Source organism: Canis lupus, chromosome 21 (genome assembly GCF_003254725.2).
Source record: "Canis lupus dingo isolate Sandy chromosome 21, ASM325472v2, whole genome shotgun sequence".
In the NCBI taxonomy this organism is placed as follows: Eukaryota; Metazoa; Chordata; class Mammalia; order Carnivora; family Canidae; genus Canis; species Canis lupus.
In genome coordinates, this window is record NC_064263.1 from 26,440,097 (window position 1) to 26,462,197 (window position 22,101).

General features: G+C 45.3%; 2 protein-coding genes across 7 annotated transcripts in view; both read right to left on the reverse strand.

Moving 5' to 3' along the window:
* Positions 1-163: 163 nt before the first annotated feature.
* Positions 164-16,307, reverse strand: CHRNA10 (cholinergic receptor nicotinic alpha 10 subunit). 2 transcript variants are annotated; one of them, XM_049098921.1, is made up of 6 exons: positions 16,196-16,307; positions 4,840-5,024; positions 3,757-3,902; positions 3,166-3,320; positions 1,817-2,349; positions 164-1,158 (listed from the first exon to the last, which is right to left on the reverse strand). In XM_049098921.1, the coding sequence occupies exons 2-6, from the start codon at positions 4,919-4,921 to the stop codon at positions 701-703; spliced, it is 1,374 nt and encodes a 457-aa protein (XP_048954878.1). In that variant the 5' UTR covers positions 4,922-5,024; positions 16,196-16,307; the 3' UTR covers positions 164-700. The 2 variants fall into 2 exon arrangements, with proteins under 2 accessions (XP_048954878.1, XP_025314942.1); XM_025459157.3 differs by lacking the exon at positions 16,196-16,307 and adding an exon at positions 12,732-12,872.
* The window catches only part of NUP98 (nucleoporin 98 and 96 precursor), a 118,431-nt gene continuing 110,992 nt past the window's right edge, over positions 14,663-22,101 (reverse strand). For 4 of the 5 annotated variants that reach the window (XM_049098920.1, XM_035703983.2, XM_035703982.2 and 1 more), the window contains exons 31-33: positions 21,450-21,604; positions 16,196-16,307; positions 14,663-16,071 (exon numbers count right to left, since the gene is read on the reverse strand). In XM_049098920.1, coding sequence (XP_048954877.1) covers positions 15,854-16,071; positions 16,196-16,307; positions 21,450-21,604 — 485 coding nt within the window. In that variant the 3' untranslated portion in view covers positions 14,663-15,853. Of the gene's footprint in view, positions 16,072-16,195; positions 16,308-21,449; positions 21,605-22,101 lie in introns of those variants that run through there. The other variant, XM_035703980.2, reaches the window with a different exon arrangement.

Consider the following 22,101-nt stretch of genomic DNA (forward strand, 5'->3'; position numbering starts at 1 on the left):
CATCAGGTCCTCAGCCAGGGTCTCAGCTGATTTCTTGTCAGCAAAGACATAATCCCTGCCCTGTTCTATGCATCCTAAGGTTCCTGTCTCTAGAGAGGAAGGAAGCTGGATCCCCAACTCCCACTACCACAGACCCCAAGGGTAAAACAGGACATCAAAGAGGTGCTAGGCACACACTTTCTTTATTATGAGTTGGGGCTTTGGGACCAAATCCTGTGTGGCCTCCTGCTCTGGAAACTAGAGAATGAATCCTGGATCCCCTTCACTGAGTCCCTAGGGAGGGATGTTGGGCAAGCTCAAGTCCCTAACACAAGAGCTGCCGAGGAAGGAAGAGAAGACAAGGACCCATGGTAGTTCTGTTTCTTATATAACCTGCATTCTTGCCACCAAAAGCTCTAACACGCAGCATCAAAATTCAATTCTGTCCCTCCAGGACTGCGTTCTGATCATGACCCTTCTTAGAGTTCCTCTTCTGGAGGAATTAGGGGAGTGGTGAGCTCTGGATTTCCCTTAGAGTTTAGGGTACACAGACAAGCGGTCCCTGTAGTTTGTGAGGTCAGCCTCGCTGATCCTGAAGAGAGGGTGTCCCAGGCTCTTAAGCACAGTGGGGAGAGACCGGGTGGCCCGTCCGAGAGCCAACAACCACCGGGCTTCTCCATCCGTCTCTGGAGGTGCCGTGGCTGCACCAGACCCCGGGGATTCACAGGGCCTGCACTAGCACCAGGAGGCTCATGACCAGGGCCATGGAGAAGAAGATGCCCAGGAAGAAGCGATCCATCACACGGGCCAGCCGCTTCCAGTCCTCATGGCGGCGCTGCGCAGCCCGGTGGCTGTGGAAGGCGTTAGCAATGGTAGCCACGTGGTGCAGCAGGGCTTCCTGACGGCACAGACACCGGGGCTCACGGCAAGGAACTGCTGGAGGGCGAGCCCCTCCGTCAGGAGGTCGGGGACTGGGGGATGATTCCGGTGGTCTAGCCTGCCCACAGGGCTCCCCTCGTTCCCGCACGCACAAGCCTCGTGCCAGGCGTCCAAGCAGGAGGGTCCGGGCCCAGGCTGGCACTGGTCGGGCGCTGGGACCACAGTAATGCAGGTTCATGATAAGGATGGTGAGTGCCGTGGAAAATGTGACCATGGTCATGGTGGCCATGTAGTACTTCCCTGCAAGAGAGAGTAGGCTGGGGCCCAGAGCGAGAACTGAGCTTGCCCACCGCCTCAACACAGGGAGGCACCAGCTCCCCCACCAGGAGGCTCTCAAGGCCCTCCCTGTCCCAGTCCCAGTGGAGGCGGCGGCAGGTAAGGGCTAAGGTCTCCTCGTTCCTAGTTCTTGCGAGTGGGTTCTCAGAAGCTCCCCGCTCCCTAGTTGTTCTCCCCACTGCTGGACGCTGCACCCTCACCCCCAATCCGTGAAAGTCACGGTCTCAAATAGCACAAGCACCACCTGGGGCAAGTTAGCGATCCTTTTGGCACAACTGGGATAACAGAGCCTATCTCAGGTTGGTGGTGATGCCTCAGTGAATTAGTACAAAAAAAAAAAAATAATCAAGTGTTTAGGAGAGTGCCTGGCACACTGCCAGAACCCAGCGCATTTTGCCTGCGGACCGGACCGTGGGGTGGGGTGGGGTGGGGTGTCCTTCCCGGAAGGGGCCTTCTCCTCCTGCCCTCCCCTTCCCGCACGGACTTGGCGCTGCTCTGCGGGGGGTGGGGCGCCCGTCCCGCTCGCCGCCCGGCCCCGGTGGAGGCCCCCACGGGCGTCCGCAGCCCCAGGTGTGGGGGTGGGGTGGGGGCGCCGCGCCCGGCCCGGCCCGGCCCGGCTCACCGATGAGCGGCACGCTCTCCGCCGGCGGCATGCTCTCTGCCAGCAGCAGCTGGAAGACGGTGAGCGCCAGCAGCACCGTGACGCCCAGCGACACCTTCTCGCCCGAGTCTGCGGGCAGGTGGAAGGCGAGCGGCGCGAGCAGCGAGATGAGCACGCAGGGCAGCAGCAGGTTGCACACGTAGGCGGCGGCGCGGCGGCGCAGCAGCAGCGTGAAGGTCACGTCGGGGTAGGGCTCGGAGCAGCAGCCGTAGGTGAGCACGCGCCGCCGCGCCGGCATGCCCAGCACGCGCCACTCCACGTTCTCCACGAAGTCGGCCAGGCCGGCGGCGGCGCCGCGCGGCCGCACGTCCAGCTGGTGCCCCCCGTGCGTCCAGGAGCCGAACGTCAGGCCGCAGCGCTGCGCGTCGAACGGGAAGGCGGACACGTCCACGCGGCACGAGCTGCGCGTGATGGCCGGCGCGTCCCAGCGCACGGCGCCGTCGTGCCGCAGAACCACGTTGGTGCTGGCGGAGGCCGGCGGCTGGGCGTCCGCCCTGCGGGCAGAGGGGGCGGGGCTGCGCGGGCGGGGCGGGGCCGGGGGCGGGGCCGGGGCCGAGGGCGGGGCGTCCGCCTGCGGGCAGAGGGGGCGGGGCTGCGCGGGCGGGCCGGGGGCGGGGCCGGGGGCCGGGGGCGGGGCCGGGGGCCGGGGGCGGGGCCGGGGGCCGGGGGCGGGGCCGGCACCCTGCAGGGCCTCTCCCGCCGCGCCCGCGCCCAGATGGTGGAGGGGTGGCCCACACGCCCTGGGAGCTGACCCACATCTAGGCCAGGGCCGTGGGAAAACACACCTGTCCCGGTCGGCCCCCCGCTGCAGCGTCACCCGTGAATCTCCTCGAGCCCCCCCCCACCCCCCCGCCCACCGGGGCAATGTGCAGAGCCCTACGTTGTCTGGGAACCACACAACTGGTTTCCGAGGCATAAAGGAATGCTCCAGAGGGTTAGGCCCTGGAGGAAGCCCCTAGGCAGGTCCTCAGGGAGACCTGGGAGACTTGGAGCGGCCCCGAAGGCTGGAATATGCCATCTAAAGGCACTTGTGCCCCAGAACCCTTTCCGTACTACATACAGAACTGGCCCCGGAACACACAGTGCGTCCCCAGGAGACACTCAGCCTGGGTTGGCTGGGGACAGACTAAAGTGGGGGTGTCATGGAGGGGCTCTGAACTGCCGGCAGCTTACAAGGGTCCTGGGGGGAAAGCTTCCAGGGCAGCATAGCAACCAGGTTAGGTTGGGGAGTTGGGGAATCACTGCATACCCAGAGCCAAGGGCAACTGTAGGGCGGGGGAGGGGAGGGGAGGGGCCCAGGCAGGCAGTACTTGTTATAGAGTACGATGTCTGGTCGCCACACGAGACTGCTGGGGATGCGGATAGCATCCAGGCCACCATAGGCATCAGGGTCCCATCGTAGGTAGGCATCTGTCCACTCCTGTCGGATCCACAGGTACAGGGTCAGCACCTGGTTCCGCTCATCCTAGTGGGAGGCAGGGAGTGGGCACAGATGTGGGCGCATATATGCACACCCTTCCCTGTGTGTACGCACTCACCTACAGCGCTCTGGACAGCAGCCATAAACCCAGCTGGCTCACAGTCCAGTTCCTACCCAGGCCTGACCTTGCTATGTGGTCTTGGCAGATTCTTTTCTTCTTTAGGCTTCCGTTTCCTTAGTAGTTACGTGGGCTATAATCCCTGCTAGGCAGCAATGCAAGTGCGCAAAGTGTTGGGCACACTGTGGGTACCTGCCCAGCAGTTAGTATCCAACAGTTAGTAGCTCTTATTATTGTTGGTAATATTAACATTCACAGAAAATAATTGTTTGGAGAATAATCCCAGTCTCTCACTAAGCCCCAACCCCATTCCATGACACTGCCGCAGGCATGGTCCACACTTGTACTACCACCACCACACACCATGTCAATGATCTGGGACAATGTCACCTCCAGGGTCACGTTCAGAGCCTGGTCTGTGTCCGCCACAGGTCTCAGAGCACTTGTGTAGTTGGCGAAGAGGTCACGGAACAGCTTGTGAGCCAGCCTGCCCTCGGCTCCCAAGCACCCTGAAGGACCAGGAAGAAGCGTTGTCCATTTGAGGCCCTTGTCCAGGGGCATCTCCTCACACCCTCCACTCCCACAAGGCTGGCGTCCCGTCACCTGCTTCTGATGCTATAGGCCATTCCCTCCTGAAAACACTGCTTTCCCTAGGCTTTTGTGGCCACACTTTCAGCCCCTGACTCAAGTACTGTTCCCCAGAATCCTGGGTGTTGGGCTTTTCTTTTTTTTTTTTTTTTCAGCCCAGATTTTTCTTCTGAGCTCGAGACCCATAAATACAGTTCACTCCTGAATGTCCTACTCTGTAGGTCCAAAATATGAACTCATTTCCTCCCCTCCTGTTCTGAAACCTGTTCCTTGTTCTGTGTTCCCCATCTCAGCAAACAGCACCCACTCCGGGTGACCTCAGCCAGAAATCTGTGCATTATCCTTCCTATCTGCTGCCTCCCCCTGCAATCCAGCCAGTGCCCAAGTCCTGCCAGCCATGCTGCTGGGCATCTTTTGAACATTTAGTCGCCCCTGAAGCTTGAGTGGATCCCAGCAGCAGCCTCCCCACTGCTCCTGCTGCCGGTTCGGTCTCTCTAACCATCCTCCACGTTTCTGAGATGAGGGTTTTAGACACTCAAGTCTGACCAGGCCAGTAGCTGCTTAACACTATTCAATGGCCCCCCATTGCCTGCTGGATAAAGTCCAAACTCTGCCTGGCATTCAATGTCCTTCGTGATCTGCTCCCCACCCCGCCCCTGGCTTTTCCATCACTGCTCCCACCACAGCCAGGCAGATCTCCTGTCATCCTCTTCAGCACCTCCGTCCTCCCTGCCACCCAGATAGAGCGCTTATTCCCAGCACAGTAGTGAAGAGAAATGGGATGTGGAGAGAGATCTGGGGAGGAAGGGAACAGCAGCAGTGCCCAGAGAGGCAGGGCTGGTTTGCTGCACTTCACACCTGGAAGTGGTGAGAACAGAAACAGAAGGCCCAGGCTGGAGACAGAGAAGCCGAGGCTGAGGCGGTGGCTCCTGGGCCCCATGGCTCTGCCACAGCAAGAGGTAGGGTGGGTCTCTGGGGGTGAGCCTCCTGGTCAGATGGAGGGCAGCATCAGGCCCTGCTGGCAAGGATGATGTGGACGATACCTGGAAGTCAGAAGGAAGTCTGAGGTCTCTGCCGGGGAGTCCGGCGGCCCTTCCAGTTCTCTGACCCTCCTGTTTGTACCTGCCCTCGGATTTTAGTGCTTGCACTGGGGCATCTGCTCTTTCTCCTCCACTGGTTGGCCCTTGCCTCTTCAGGCCTCTTCCCCGTGCTTGTCTCTGCCCCACCCCCCCACCCCCGCCCCCTTTACCTTGTCTCAACTCAGCCTGTCTCCATTTCCTTGTGTCTTTTCCTCTGGAACTCTTTTTTTTGCTTTCTGCCCTTTTTGACTTTGGTCTTCCTCCAACACTCTCTTCCTTTCTCCTTCCTCCTTCTGCTTTAGCCCCCTAACTTCCTTTCTCTATTCCCCATACCTGGACTCCGGATGAGCCTGGCTCATTCTCAGCACAACAGGGGCAGGGACTCAGAGGGCTCCGGGCTGCAGGCCCCTCTCATCTGCCCTTTTCCTTAGCTTAATTACAGGGTTGGGACACTTGTGCCCATGGGAACAGAGCAACTGAAATTGACACCTCAGGTCACTGGGACCTAAATTATTCAAATTGTAACACAGCACCCAGACTCAGCTCAAGCCCAGGCTGGGGTGTTGGAAGACACAGAGGTACTGGGGTCAGGAGCTGCAAAAGACTGGGCTTAAGGGTGTGAGGGGCCAGACCTGTGTATGGTGTTGTCCTCCTACCTCTGCCACCATTGTTGAATTCTTGAGGCTCTTTTTTTTTTATTGTATTTAAATTCACTTGATTAACATACGGTGTATTATTAGTTTCAGAGATAGAATTCAGTGATTAATCAGTTGCAAATAACAACACCCAGTGCTCATTACATCACATGCCCTTCTGAATTGCCCATCACCCAGTTAACCTATCCCCCCACCCACCCTGAGGCTCCCTTTAGACAGTCAGTTCTGCCTCAAGTGAGAGATGGAGCACATCTGTTCAGGCTAGGCACTTGGTGCCAAGCACGCTCTGCCTGGTGGGAAGGGGGCTGAGCCTCAGGCTGCTCTGGGTGGTCCCACAAAGCAGGAAATGGAGCTCACAATCTTTACCTCCAACTGCCTACAGCCATCCCCATCTGAGCCTGTGTTCTCCCCCAGCCTAAACACTGACATTGGGTAGCAGGGAAAATATAGGCTTTACAGTCACTCTCAGCTCTGTTGTATGAGCTGTCTAATCTGGGCAAGATACCGAGACTCTCTGGTTTATGTTTTCATACGGGATAATGGGATTAACAGTCCTCACTTCAGAAGTTATGAGGATTGAATGAGACAAGGCAAGTACCTCGCATATTGCTTGATGCACAGCAGTCAACCAAAAGTAGATATACCATAATCCCAGTGGATTAGTTAGACCATTCTACCTTCAGGAACGCACACTTAGATTCACAAGTCCCCGGCCCCCAGCAACCACCATTACACTTTCTATCTCCATGATTTTGACTTACTCATGTATGAGCAATCACATGTCTTTTTTTTTTTTTTTTAAGATTTTATTTAAAGAGCGAGAGAGAGCACAAGTGCGGGGGAGGGTCAGAGGCAGAGAGGCAAGCAGATTCCCCACTGAGCGGGGAGCCCAAAGTGGGGTTCGATACCAGGACCCTGGGATGATGATCACCTGAGCCCAAGGCAGATACTTAACCAACTGAGCCACTTAGGCACCCCTAAATCACGCATTTGTCGTTTTGAAATCAGCTGATTTCACTTCACAGAATATCCTCAAAATTCATCCATTTTGTTACATATGTTGGAATGTCTTTATTTTAAGCCTGTATATATTTTATTGTATGGATATACTACCTTTTGCTTATCCATTCATTCCTAGAGGAATACTTTGGTTGCATCCACATTTTAGCTAGTGTGAATAATACTGCTGTGTATGGAAGTAGAAATATTTCCTCAAGACTTAGCTTTTGGTTCTTTTGGACTATATACCCAGAAATGAAATTGCTAGGTCATATGGTGATTCTATTTTTTATTTTTTGAGGAATCGTCATACTACTTTCTACAGTGGCTATATTCCCACCAACAGGATACAAAAGTTCCCGCTTCTCTACATCCTCACCAACAGTGGTTTTGTTGTTGTTTTCAATACTAGCTATCTTAATGGGTGTAAGGTGGTATCTCACTGTAGTTTTGATTTGCATTTCCCTAATAATTAGTAGTTGAGCATTGTTTCATATGTTTATTGGCCATTTGTATATCTTCTTTGGAGAAATGTCTATTCTAGTCCTTTGTCTATTTTTTTTTTTTTAATTGGGTTGTGTTGTTGCATTTTAGGAGTTCTCTTTATATTCTGGATATTAATTCCTTTTGAGGTATATAATTTGCAAATATTTTGTCCCATTTTCTGGGTTGCTTTTTAACTCAGTTGATGTATCCTTTTGGTGAACAAAATTTTAAATATTTTATGAATCCCATTTTGTCTATATATTCTTTTTGTCTGCACTTTAAAGTCAGATCCAGTAAATCATTGCCAAATCCAATGCTGTGAAGCTTTTGCCCTATCTTCTAAGAGATTTAGTTTTGGTTCTTACATTTAAGTCTTTGACCCATCTGTAGTTAATTGTGTATGGTGTTTATTTTTTATTTTTTTTAAGATTGTATTTATTTATTCATGATAGACACAGAGAGAGGCAGAAACATAGGCAGAGGGAGAAGCAGTCTCCCTGGGGAGCCTGACATGAGACTTGATCCCAGGACACTGGGATCACAACCCTCCCCAAAGGCAGACACTCAACCACTGAGCCACCGAGGTGCCCCGTATATGGTGTTTAGATAAAGATCCAACTTCATTTCTTTGTATGTGTATATCCAGTTTCCCCAGCACCATTTTTTAAAATAAAGATTTTATTTATTTGAGGAAGAATCAGAGAATGCACAGAGGGAGAAGGGGTCATGACCTGAGCCAAAGGCAGGCGCTTAACCGAGCCACCCAGTCACCCCTCCCAGAACCATTTGTTAAGATTGTCCTTTCTCCCAGTGAATAGTCTTGGCAGCCTTGTCAAAAATCATTTGACCATATATGTGAGAGATTATCCCTGGGCTCCCTAGCCTATTTATCTTTGTGCCGTACCACACTGTTTTGATTACTATAGCTTTGCAGTGAGTTTTGAAATTAGGAAATTAGGAAATTAGGAGTTCTCCAACTTTGTTCTTTTTCAAGATTGTATTTGGTTATTCAGATTCCCTTGAGATTCCATATGAATTTTAGGGTGGATTTTTCTATTTCTGCAAAAAACAAAAACAAAAAAACCACTGAGATTTTGAGAGGGAGTGTGGGTATCTTTCCATTTATGTCTTAATTTCTTTAAGCAGTGTTTTTAGTTTTCAGTGTATATGTCTTTTGTCTCCTTGGTTATGTTCATTCCTAATGATTTTATTCTTTTTGATGGTATTAAAAGTGGAATTGTTTCTGTAATTTTCTTTTGGATTGTTCATTGTTAGTGTATAGAATGCAATTGATTTTTGCATGTTGACTTTATACTGCTACTTTGAATTCATCTGTTCTTTTTTTTTTTTTTCATCTGTTAGTTCTAACAGTGTTGCTGAACTGTGTCATTGTTGCTGTCATTGGTTTAGTAATATTTAGGGTTTTCTACATATAAGATTATATCATCTACATATTTTACTTCTTCCTTTCCAATTTGGAGGTCTTTTGTCTTTCTTCCCTAATTGGTCTGGCTAGAACTTACAGCATAATGTTGAATAGAAGTGGTGAAAGCAGATGTCCTTGCTTTCTTACTTGATCTTGGAGTAAAAGCTTTCACTCTTTCACCATGGAGTACGATGTTTATTGTGGGTTTTTCAGATATGGCTTTTATTTATTTTTAAAGATATGCTTTTTTTTTTTTTTTTTAAAGATTTTACTTATTTATGAAAGACAGAGAGAGGCAGAGACACAGGCAGAGGGAGAAGCAGGCTCCATGCAGGGAGCAATGTGGGACTCGATCCTGGGACTCCAGGATCATGCTCTGAGCCGAAAGCAGGTGCTTAAACACTCAGCCACCCAGGCATCTCAAGATTTACTTTAGAGAGAGAGAATTCTCAAGCAGATTCCTACTGAATGCAGAGCTCAAGACAAGACTTAATCGCAGGACCCTGGGATCATGACCTGAGCTGAAACCAAGAGTTGGGCACCTAATGGACTGAGCTACCCAAGCACCCCCATATATGGCTTTTATTATGTTGAGTTGGCTTCCTATTACTAGTTTGTTGAGTGTCTTTATCATGAAAGAGTATTGAATTCTGTCAAATGTTTTTTCTGTATCAAGTGAAATGGTCATACGCTTTTCTCCCCATTCTGTTAATGTGGTGTATTACATTATTTTCATATGTTGAACCATCCCTGCATTTCAGAAATAAATTCCACTTCGTCCTGGTGTGTAACCCTTCTGATATGCTGAATTCAATTTGCTGGTATTCTGTTGAGGATTTATGCATCAATGTTCATAAAAGATATTTCTCTGTAGTTTTTTTGTAGTGTCTTCGTTTAGCTTTGGTATAAGGGTACTTGTATACATTAAATGGGTAATTAAAGGTAGGGGTGCCTGGATGGCTCTGTAGGTAGAGCATAAGACTCTTGATCTTGGGTTTGTAAATTTGAGCTTCACACTGGGTGTAGAAATTACTTAAAATAAAATCTTTAGGTAATTGTATGGTAATGTGAATTAGATCTCAATAAAGCTGTTACCAAAAATATCATACTCCATATCATGAGTGAGAATTAGCTGAAACAAGAAAACAATCACAGAAACAAGAAAGATCACAGATACTGGACATATTAAATAATAGTAATTTGAGTATTTTGTGTATTGTGTATTGCTAAAAAGGTAAGATATATTAATTCATTAGTCTCACAATATCCTATAAAGGGAGAAGCAGGCTCTAGGCAGGGAGCCCAATGTGGGACTCGATCTCAGGACTCTGGGATCACACCCTGAGCCGAAGGCACATGTTTAACTGCTGAGCCACCCAAGTGTCCCAAGCATGCAACTCTTTTTTTTTTTAATTTTTTTTTTTAATTTTTTTTATTTATGATAGGCACACAGTGAGAGAGAGAGAGGCAGAGACACAGGCAGAGGGAGAAGCAGGCTCCATGCACCGGGAGCCCGATGTGGGATTCGATCCCGGGTCTCCAGGATCGTGCCCTGGGCCAAAGGCAGGCGCCAAACCGCTGCGCCACCCAGGGATCCCTTTTTTTTTTTTTAAAGATTTTATTTATTTATTCATGAAAGACACACAGAGAGAGACAGAGACATAGGCATAGGGAGAGGCAGGCTCCATGCAGGGAGCCCGATGTGGGACTTGATCCTTTGGGCTCCAGGATCACACCTTGGGCTGAAGGCAGGCACTAAACCGCTGAGCCACCCAGGCATCCCTCAAGCATGCAACTCTTGATCTCAGAGTCCTAAGTTTGAGTCTCATGTTAGGGGCAGAGGTTACTTAAAAAAAAAAAAAAAAAAATGTGCTTCAAAACAGCAAGAATGGAGTGCACATATGGAATAGACCAAAGAGTTAAAGAAGCTTCAATTTACAAAACACATTTGGGATTCATCTAACATGGCACACGATTCAAATTCTTGGGGCACCTGGGTGACTCAGTTGGTTAAACATCTGCCTTCTGCTAATGATCATTATCCCAGGGTCCTGGGATCAAGCCCCACATTGACCTCCCTGGTGAGAGCCTGCTTCTCCTTCTCCTTCTGCCCCTCCCCCTCTCAAATAAAACTTAAAAAGACAAAAAAACCCAACTTCTTGCTGATTCCAGCAGGCTGGGGAGGACAGGGTGGTGGGGATGTCCCTCAGGACCAGCCAAGAGTCCTTGGCTTCACACAGGATGAAAATCAAGTGTGAACCAGCAGGAGGTGAAAGTAGTTTACTAAAGATATATATATGGAGAGAGAGAGAGAGTATCCGGGAGACTTAAAAAGGAAAAGAACATATCTCTGTTCAGGGACTTGTGGTTTTATTGAGGATGGTGGTCTAGTTTATGTGTCCTCTTAGGCATCCAGGAATTCGTTAGAAGATGAAGGTCCAGGTGTTATTCCTTGGAGCCAGGGGTTCTTGGCTCTGAGATGTTTAGCTCCAAAGGTCTGGAATGCATATACATATATGATAGCTTTTTCAGGTCATCTTCACCTGGTCCTTCCTTAGATGTTATTTATTCTAGAGAATCATGAACTCTTTGTCCCTCACAAGGAGGACACAGTCTATTTGCATTACAAGGCATGGGTAAAGTGGGGTCCTAGCAAGACTAGAAACCAGAAAAGCAGCAAAGGAAAAAAAAACAACCACCAGCTCTTTCTCTCCTCTTTGGTTTCCTTGTCTCATTTACATAGTATAATCTTTGACTAAAGACTAATGTTTAAATTGGTGTTTACCTGAAAAAAAAAAAAAGGTAAAATGTTTCTCATAATCTATTTACTGTGATTTGGGGTGAAAATGTTATATTGTTAATATACATAAAAAAAAAAATCCAGAAGTTGGTGGGTGAGTTTTAAGAAGCTATGGGGGGGGGGGGGGGCAGGGAACAAAGTAAAAAAATTAACTGCACAATAGCAGTATGATTTAAGCCTCTATTTTGAAAAGAACAAATTACTACATATAAAAAGGTAAGGGATATACAATAATGAAATAATGACCCTTTGCCATGATTATCATCAGACAGAAGGTTGATGGGAAGTTATATAAAGGGCGAATAAGGCTGACAACACCTGAATCAATGTTAACAACACTAAAAGTGGAACAACCTAAACATGTGTCTTCTGAAGTGGTAACACACCACCATCCATTCATTACCAGGGAGTAGGGGGGCAGCTGAGAGAAGGAAACAATCTAATCAAGCCTCTAGATCTAACCAGCAGTATATAGGAAGTAAGGGGGAGTATATAGATAGGAAGGACCAGTGTTAAGGATGTAGAGGCACAACCAGCCGAACCTAGAAGGTCCTGGTCCTCAATCCTAAAGGACAAATGACCTAGTTACTTTAACAAATAAAGGACATTTAAAAAAAGGGGGGGGGGGAAGTGCACTGGTAATAGACTGACACTTGAGACTTACCAACCAAATGCAAAGTGTGGACTCTGTTGAGATCCTAATTCAAACAATTCAACCATGAGGTGCCTGGATGGCTCAGTTGATTGAATAAGTCTTGATTTCAGCTCAGGTTGTGATCTCAGGGTTGTAAGTTTGAGCCCTGCATTGGGCTCCACGCTCAGCAGGGAGTCTGCTTGAGATTTTTTTCTCCCTTTCTCCTTCCTCACCATGTTCATGCATGTTCTCTCAAAAATAAATCTCCCAACAATTCAACCATAAAAATGTAGTTTGAGACAACTGGGGAAATTTGAAAATGCAGAGGGTATTAGCTGCTATCTTGGGATTACTGTTAATTTTGTTAGGTGTGACAATGCTGCTGTGATTATGTTTTACCTGTTGGTGGGGCACCTGGGTCGGTAACCCACCCAGGTGGGTGACTGGGCTGGTAAGCATCTGACTCTTGATTTCATTTCAACTAGGTCATGATCTCAGGGTCATTTGATTGAACCCTGCATCAGGCTCTGAACTGGGCATGGAGCCTGCTTAAAGATTCTCTCCTTCCCAATCACTCTGCCCTTTCCCCCACTCATGAGCTCCCTCTCTAAAAAAAAAAAGAAATAAAAAAAAAATAAAAAAAAATAAAACAGAACAAAACAAAAATTACCTGTTAGAAATGCTTAGGTATTGATGAAATGATGATCTGCTTTAGAAATACCATTGTGGGGTAGGTAAAATAACAGTGGAGGTAGAGATGAAATAAGATTGGAGGAATTTCACAAATGTTGAATGTGGATTCATTACATCATTTTACTTTTGCATAGATGAAAATCTCTACAGTAAAAGGTTAAAAAAAAAAAAAAGCCCTCAAGAAAACATAAGGAATGAATGTTTAAAGCAGAAATCAATACATTACAATATAGAACTCTGGTAAAAATTGGTCAATAAGTCAAAGACTGGTTCTTTGAAAAACAACAAATTTGGAGTAATTTTCTGTTAATACAAAGTAGCACCTGAGTCAAAGAGTAAAACATCTGAAAAAAGCAGCTACTCTGCAGGCCTTGGTTTAGCTAATTCAAAATTTAATCTCCAGACCTTTCCGGACTTTGATTTTGGCATCATTCCAGCACTTTGACAAGGAATACATTTACTTTGGATGTTCTATGAGGTTGTAGATTTTACAAGTCTGTTGAGTTTTGAGAAAACAGATTCCTGTTTTTAATTTTTGAGAAACTTAAAATTTTATTTCAATGGAATTTTGTAATGTAGAAGAGGAGCTTGTCATCTTATTAACTTTTTTAAAATTATTTTTTTAAGATTTTATTTATTCATGAGAGACGGAGACACACACACACACACACACACACACACACACACACACACACACACACAGGCAGAGGGAGAAGCAGGCTCCATGCAGGGAGCCTGATGTGGGACTGGATCCTAGGACTCCAGGATCATGCCTTGGGCCAAACGCAGGCACTAAACCGCTGAGCCACCCAGGGATCCCTTTATCATTAACTTTGAACTATAAATCTGTCTGTGATGTAACACAGCTACGATAAACATTTGACTTAGAGCCTTTAAAGAATATATATGAAATACTTGTCACAAGAGGAAATACTGCCCATATTCACAATTCTTAATACGTCTAAAAAGGCTAACCAAAAAAAAAAAAAAAAAAAAGGCTAACCATTTCTATAGCACACTCGCTTTTCACAAAACACTTCTCACGAGGAAACCACAACAGGAATTCTTTGCTATAAGCCCAGTAATGCTCTGTGACTCAGGTTCATAGTTAGTAATGGCGGGAGATTCCCAGGAGTTATCCTTAATCTTTGGGGGTCTAAATTAAAGCCCCAGATCCACTCTGCTTTATCTCCAAATTCCTCCAAGGCCCAGTGTCTTAGACCTAAGCCTATTTGGAATTTGCTCACACCTTCAGTTTAACAGGAAAAAAAAAAAAAATCCAAATAGTACTCCTCAGATTTATTTGCTCCCTCTGGAAAATAGCTGTGTTTAGCAGCAACATCCAAGATCATCATCCACCTTACACAATGGAAAATGAAATTAAAAGAGTGAAGTGTGGGGTGCCTGGGTGGCTCAGTGGTTGAGCTTCTTTCTCTCTCTGGCTCAAGCCATGAACCTGGATTCCTGGGATCGAGTCCTGCATCAGCCTCCCCACAGGGAGCCTGCCTCTCCTGTCTGTGTCTCTGCCTCTCTCTGTTTCTCATGAATAAATATATAAAATCTTAAATGAAAATAAAAAATAAAAGAGTGAAGTTATCACCCAAGATTTATAAACAAAACCCCCAGAGCAGAAGAGCCAGGCTTTGAATCTTAAGTTTATTCCACTGGGCAATGAAACTCTTCCCCATCCCCTACTGGGAAGCCAAGCACAGAAATACATGCTTTTAAATATATTTATATCAATATAAGAAGTCAGTGTTAATTAATAATCTCATCCCTAAATTTGCTCTAATAAATTTAGCCTTTGATTGTTCTTTCTTTAACCCATGGCCCATCTCCTGTTAGACTGAGGCCACTGTAAAGATCTTTGGAGTTAAGAAGGCTCAAAAAATACAAAGGGAAAGCCAATAGCAGGAATGCTATAAACATTTTATTTATTTTTTTAAGAAAGTAGCTTCAGAAAAAGAGGAAAATAATCTAGATCATTTATTTATATATATATATATACTTTTTAATAAAAACCTTTACATAATCTTCATGCATAAAGACCCAGAGGTGGCCATGTTGTCTGTGACAGCTCTCATACCAGCTGTCGCAGGCCTTTATCTGGGACTCCCCATAGTTGGCAGCAGTGTGGCAAAGGCCCTCCACTTGCCCTTAAAAGCCCGGCTCCTTGCCTGCCTCAGTAATGGATTTACTTCTGGGACTGTAGACAATGGGTAGGAAATGCTTTGGGTTAGAATAAGAAGGATAGGGAGGGGGGAAAAAAAAAAAAAAAAGGACAGGGAGGGCTACCCAACATGCTGTGTTTTATCCAAACTCTTCAGGCAAATCCAGACAGGAAGCCTAGCAAGAGGGCTGAAAACCAGGGATCAAACTGAATTCTGGAGCCTCTGAGAGACATGGGGTCTATGACCAAGAGTTCCTGCACATGATAGTAGGAAAAGTTTGGTGTTCATGGGACATTCAAGGCAGGAACAAAGAAGCCTTGAAGATTCATCCCTCTGTGGCAGGTACTCACTTCTACCCTAAAATGAGTCAGAAAGACCCTGTTCTGTTTCCTAACTTAGTCCCACCCTCTTTTGACTCTAAAACAGTGTTAACTCCTCAATCTACTTAAGAGACAAATTCTCCTTTCTTCTGTGGATAGTTTATCTGTTAAGGAAGGACAATCCTTGATTAACATATTTGTCCTAGTATAAAAGGGTTGAGGTAGGACTAGGGTAGCAGGTTGGCATGGAGGGTCACAAGATCCAGAACAGCTGAAGGTGGAAAAGGATTCCCTGGTTCTCTGGAGGGAATTTTGCCAAAGGTATTTTATTGACCATTTTTTTTAAAACGGGGGAGAAAAAAATGATCTTAAGGAAAGTAAAAAGAGACTTGGCTCCTTTTTTTTGGGTTCTAAAAGCCCTTATGCTTTGTTAAGTATTAAGAAAAGCCCTGAATAAATGGAGGATGCTGCTTGGGGCAGCAGGAAAAGAGGATGGATTCCACAGCCACTCAAGAGAATGGCAAACAGTGCCAATTAACTCAATGCAGGGGATTTCAGTGTGGTGAGTGTGAATGAGCATGTGAGTGTGGTGGGAGGAACTTGGGAGTTCACTGGCTCCCAACAGTCAATTCTCGCAGGTAGGACTGTGTGAGGCCACGTAGTTCCTCCAAGGCATAGTCCTCAGGCATGGGGAGCTGGCCAATGTGGGGAGCCAAGAGGCCCAAAGGGACTCGCTGAGGGTCTGGTGTTGAGTCAGAAGTTGTATCAGGGGCACGCTGAAGGCTCCATACCACCCGTAGCAGGTTGGCTGCTTGTTTGGCCATGTCTAGAGAGAAAAAATGAAGTGGGCACCATGGATGAGGGGTGGTAAGGGTGGGCATCGGGGTATAGGTATAATACTTAAGACTGGAAGCAAGCAGGCAGGAAGCAGGGAGAGGCTGGAGGATTACCTGACTGGGCCAGGAGATCCTTTGCATTGTAACACTGCATCTGCTGTATGCGATTGCACAGGGAGATCACTTTGGCATGTAACTGTTCCAGCTCATAAACTGAGCAATCCACCTACAAAAAAGCAGAGAAACCAATTAGGTCAAGAAGACTTCCCATTACCCCAATTCTGTCCATGGACTATGTGAAGCTCTGAAGCGACAGAAAAAACCCACAGAGCTGGCTTGCAGTGTCATGTCACCACTATCTACTATCCTAACCACAGTGGACAAAACCCAACCTCAGCAATAATCCACAAGAGCAAAGTAACATAGTATCAAAGCTCTGAATTGGGCAAGTCTTGAGATGAGCATTAATGAACCAAATGACACCTAAAATCTAGATAAATCTGGGCTCAGAGGGACACATGGGTGGCTCGGTGGTTGGACGTCTGCCTTTGGCTCGGGTCATGATCCCGGGGTCCTAGGATCAAGTCCCACATCAGACGTCCTGCAGGGAGCCTGCTTCTCCCTCTGCCTATGTCTCTGCCTCTGTGTGTCTCTCATGAATAAATAAATTCTTAAAAAAAAAAAAAAAAACTGGGCTCAGAGAGATTGTATGAGTTCTTAAGAGTGCATAGTAAGTAAGAAGTAGAGTCCAAACTAGCATTTAATTTAGGTATCCTAACTCCAAGTTCACAACTCTTTCTAAAATACTGTGGGGCCCTATGTCCTCTCCCTATGTGCTGCAATCCACTCCTATGGCTCTAATTGTTATTTGAAATTAATTTATTAGAGAGAGAGTGAGCAAGCAGGAGGAGCAGCAGAGAGAGAGAGGGAAAGGCAGAGAATACCAAGCAGACTGTGTGCTGAACTGAGTGTAGAAACTGATGCGAGGCTTGATCCCACAATCCTGAGACCACAACCTGAGATGAAACCAAGAGTTGGATGCTTAATCAAGTGAGGCACCCAGGCACCCCACCTATGGCTCCAATTATGATCAATGTGCTGATGATTCCTAAATCTTTAGCCTAATATTCCAACCTTGCATTCCCCTTCCCAGGGCCACTGCCTTAGCTTGGGTTATCATTATTTCTTACTTGAAATATCTTAAGAGGTTGATCACTATCTTCAGTGTCATCCCCATTACATCACATCTGGTAGTCAGAGTGACTTTCCTAAAAAGCAAGTCTGTATTTTTATTTTCTCAATTTTTAAAAAGTTTATTTAAGTAATCCCTACCCCCAACATGGGGCTCAAACTCCCAACCCCAAGATCAAGAGTCATATACTCTTCTGACTGAGCCAGTCAGGAACACTATTTTTATTCTTTACTTGTATTCTCAACACTTTCCAGCAGCATCTTATTCCTGTTTGCCTCACATGTCTCTTGGTTGCCCACACCCTCTTCAAACTTACATTAAACCGCCCTACTTGCTAAATGTCCTATCACCTCCTCCTTCTCCAAATGCTCACCCAGCCCTTCCATGAAGCATCTCTCTTATTGAATCTACTTTTGGAGTGCTTTGTAGAATCTACCATTTAATGCCTCTGCAAGTATTTTTTATCCACAAGAATCTAGTATGTATGTATGTATGTATGTATGTATGTATGTATTTATTTAAGATTTTATTTATTTATTCATAACAGACAGAGAGGGGGGGGGGCAGAGACAGAGGCAGAGGGAGAAGCAGGCTCCATGCAGGGAGCCCGATGTGGGATTCGATCCCGGGTCTCCAGGATCAGGCCCTGGCTGAATGTGGCGCTAAACCGCTGAGCCACCGGGGCTGCCCCAAGAATCCACTCTTTAACTGGACATTTAAAGGTGGTAAATATGATGAGGTCTTTGCTCTGAAGAAACTCATAGAAAATAAAAAAACTATCAGACAGAGGTAAACCTTGAAGAACCACAAGCTATGGAGATCATTCAAACATGAAGTGGCAGAAAAACTGGATGGCAACTTCAGATGAGGAAAGGTTTCCCTGAGGGAGGTCGTATCTTAGTGGAGACCTGAATAACAACAAAAGGGTCAGGTTTTCTAGCCAAAGAAAACAGCTAAAACTACAAGACAGGAATGCAAAGAAAGCGTATGTGGATAAAATGCAGAGTTTAAAGAGGAGAATAGAAGAAGAGAAAACTGGAGAGGTTTTATATGCCAGAAGATCATAACTGGGGATCCTCAGAATTCAGAGTGTAAACTTGGACTGAGAATAAAATCTTTATTTTTATTAACTTTTTATTAAAAATCAGAATTATTAATTTAGATGCCACGCAATAATTGTGACTTTGTCATCAACAGAAATCATGGCTATTTTCATATTACTTTACAGTTGTTAGTGATTTTTAAATATAGTACTTCAAAATTAAGAATAGTTAGGAGAGCCACTGCTGGGCTTGTTATTTAGGATGTTAAATAAATCACCTACTACTTACCATTAAGTTCTTGGTATTTTGATAACTATTTTAACATAATTGGTTTTCTTTGTAATCCCACGAATTTAATTTTTATGCATTAAAACACATTAGACAGCTATCCATGGGGTTCACCAGCCAAAAACCAATTATTGAGGCAGACTTTTATAAGACTTGCTAAGGAATACTTTATTCTAAGTGAAATGAGAAGCCACTGGAAGATTTTTGAGAAGAGAGTGAGATGATATGATTTACATTTTAGAAAGATCACTCTGGCTACTATGTGGAAATAGATTGTAAAGGAGTAAGTGCAGAAGCAGGGAGACCAATTAAGTGTCCGGTACTGCAGTCCAGGTGAGAGATTTTGTGGCTTTACTAAACCTACATGGCTCCCCTTTCCACCCTATAATCCACTACTACTTTATTTAAAGCTCCCTGGAGGGACACCTGGGTGGCTTTAGCTGGTTGAGCGGCCAACTCCTGATTTCGGTTCAGTTCATGATCTCTAGGGTTGCAATGGTTCGGAGTTGGCCGAAAATTCTTTCTCTCCCTTTCCCCTTCCTCTGCTCATTCACGGTCTAATTAATTAAAATCTTAAAAAAAAAACAAAAACAAAACACACACACACACACACACACACACACACACAAAAGCCCCCCAGAAGCCCTATGATCTCTCTGATCTCTAGACTTATGCTATGCCCTCTGCTGAAGCATTGTCCCAACTATCCTTTTTCTTCCTTAGGAGCTTAGATGCCACTTCTAAAAAGCCTTTTAGACTCCCTCAGACGGGGTTAAGTACTCACGTTTATGTGCTACTACAGAACACTCTGCTTAATCCTTACACTTACCTTTCTATAGCAGTTGCTGTTTTACACACACACACACACACACACACACACACACACACACCTTCCTCACCAATACTGTCACTGGTAAGGGCAAACATATATTACTGCTTACCTTTATATTCCCCAAATCCACTAGTGCTTGGGACATAGTAAGTTCTCAATAACTAGGTTGTGTAAATGTATTAATATTCAACTAGAAAACCGTTTTCCTCAATAATTTAGGGGTGATGCTCTTAATCTATCCTAAAAGTGTAGCAAATAATAAATTATGTACGTTATATGCCAGGCATAGTGCTAGTAGTTGGGAATTTGATAAGGACAATAGATAACAATTACTAGGCACTTAATATATGTAAACTAGTCTGCTAAAACACTTTAAGTATATTTTAATTGTTGGACAACTCTGTCAGATAGCTACAATAATCTGTGCCACCCCTCCCCCCACCCTTTTCAGAAGAGACAGAGGTTAATCTATTTGCTTAAGGTTACATAACGAGCGAGTGAGGGAACCATGAATTGAACCTAACAGTTTGGCTCCAGAACTTGATTCTTACCCTCTCTACTCTATTGCCTTTAATCTTAAAGAAGATATCCCCAAAAGGAGTTTATGATAACCTAAAAACAGATGTGGATAAGTAATTATAATACAGTCAGTAGACAAATGTACCAAATCCTTTGGCAGTAAAAAGGAAAGTGCAATTAACATTTCTTAGGGGAAAAGGAGAACGAAGTTGAGCTTACAGCAATGCAGATCTTAAAGGATGAGTGTGTGTGCTAAAGACTGATATAAAACAAGCTTTGTTGGAAACACCATGACTAGTGTGATCAGAGCAGAGTAGGTTGGCAATTGGAATGTGGGGTAACACTAGTAGAAATAAGGCAGGGGTTAAAGGTAAAAGCCTCTATGTGGGCTTGAATTCTATGTTTAAGGGGCTGGTCTTTGTGATAAGCAATAGAGGCCTATCTTATAACTACAAAGACTGACCCCCAATTCATTCATTCATTCATTCATTCATTCATTTAGATTTTATTTATTTATTCATAGAGACAGAGAGAGGCAGAGACACAGGCAGAGGGAGAAGCAGACATCATACAAAGAGCCTGAAGTGGGACTCGAGAGCCTGACGTGGGACGCGATCCAGGGTCTCCAGGATCACGTCCTGGGCTGCAGGCGGTGCTAAACTGCTGAGCCTCCGGGGCTGCCCAACCCCAATACATTTTAATGAAGACTTAAAAAACTGGGGGATCCCGAGGTGGCTCAGCAGTTTAGCGCCTGCCTTTGGCCCAGAGTGTGATCCTGGAGTCCCGGGACCGAGTGCCGCATTGGGCTCCCTGCATGGAGCCTGCTTCTCCCTCTGCCTGTGTCTCTGCCTCTCTCTGTGTCTCATGAATAAATAAATAAAATCTTTAAAAAAAAATTAAAAACTGTAATACTTGTAATTTTATTTTACTTTATTTTTTTTAAATATTTTATTTATTTATTCATGAGAAAGAGAGAGAGACAGGCAGAGGGAGAAGCAGGCTCCATGCAGGAAGCCTGACGTGGGACTCGATCCCGGGACTCCAGGATCACGCCCTGGGCCAAAGGCAGGCGCTAAAGCGCTGAGCCACCCAGGGATCCCCAATACTTGTAATTTTAAAACATGCCAAATGATATGTGAAACAATTACCATTCTCACCAAATCTCTGACCTTACTATCTCTCTCATCCCTGAGCTTTTCACTCAAACAAGGCATGGACAAGGACAGAAGATGGGACTATGGATAAACAAATCTGAGGAATGTCTACCGTACATACCACTCGGTAATAAGCACAAAACAAATAATTTTTTTAAGTTTTGATACAGCTGTCAAAGTGGCTAGAGCAAATTAGACTCATCAAAATGTCCTGCCTGCACGGACAGTTCTATTTCTGCCAATGAGTTTTTCAAGTAGTTGCTCAGGCCTTTTGAGGTCTCTGTGGCTTTAAGGGACAGGGAAAATGAAAACTAAGTAGTAGTTTAAGGAACACAGGTACCTGCTGTATCTGGTGAAGCATCTCAATGATCCGAATATAGTCCAAGTAAACAAGCCCAGATGTTTCCCAGTCCTGGATTAGGCTACTACGCTCTGGAGGTGCCAGGTCTTCCAAGAACCCCTTCAGGTAGTCATAGTTCTCATTAATGATGGCATCTGAAGAAACAAAATATTAAGCACTATGTCTACACAAATATGTGGTTCTCAAAAGTACACAGAGGACATGGCAGAAATCCAAAACAGGAAGGAAGGGGAAATAATGTAGGGTCCTACTAGAGAATTACAAGTAGATATCTTCAAATTCTCCAAAGAAAAATGTGGAAAATTTCTTGCTTCATTTTCTTAAACAGAGATTTCTGGTGTGTTTTGTTTTCTTTTCTTAAAATTAAGACATAATTGACCTGTAATATGATGTTAGTTTCGGGTATACAAAATAACAATTCAAAACTTGCATATGTTGCAAAATGACCACCACAATGTCTAGTTAATATGTTACAATAGTTATAGAATTTTTTTTCATTTGATAAGAACTTCTAAGATTTACTCTATTAGCAACTTCCTGTTTTTTAAAGATTTTATTATTATTATTTTTAATTTTTATTTATTTATGATAGTTACAGAGAGAGAGAGAGAGAGAGAGAGAAAGGCAGAGA

What these genes read in the sequence shown, in the direction of transcription:
- CHRNA10 (XM_049098921.1), bottom strand. Translation starts at nt 4,921, where the DNA reads ATGGGGCCCAGGAGCCACCGCCTCAGCCTCGGCTTCTCTGTCTCCAGC. An exon ending in TGTCCCAGATCATTGACATG is followed by an intron (nt 3,321 to 3,756) that starts GTGTGTGGTGGT and finishes GCCTCCCACTAG; the next exon opens with GATGAGCGGAACCAGGTGCT. An exon ending in GGAGAGCGTGCCGCTCATCG is followed by an intron (nt 1,159 to 1,816) that starts GTGAGCCGGGCC and finishes TCTCTCTTGCAG; the next exon opens with GGAAGTACTACATGGCCACC.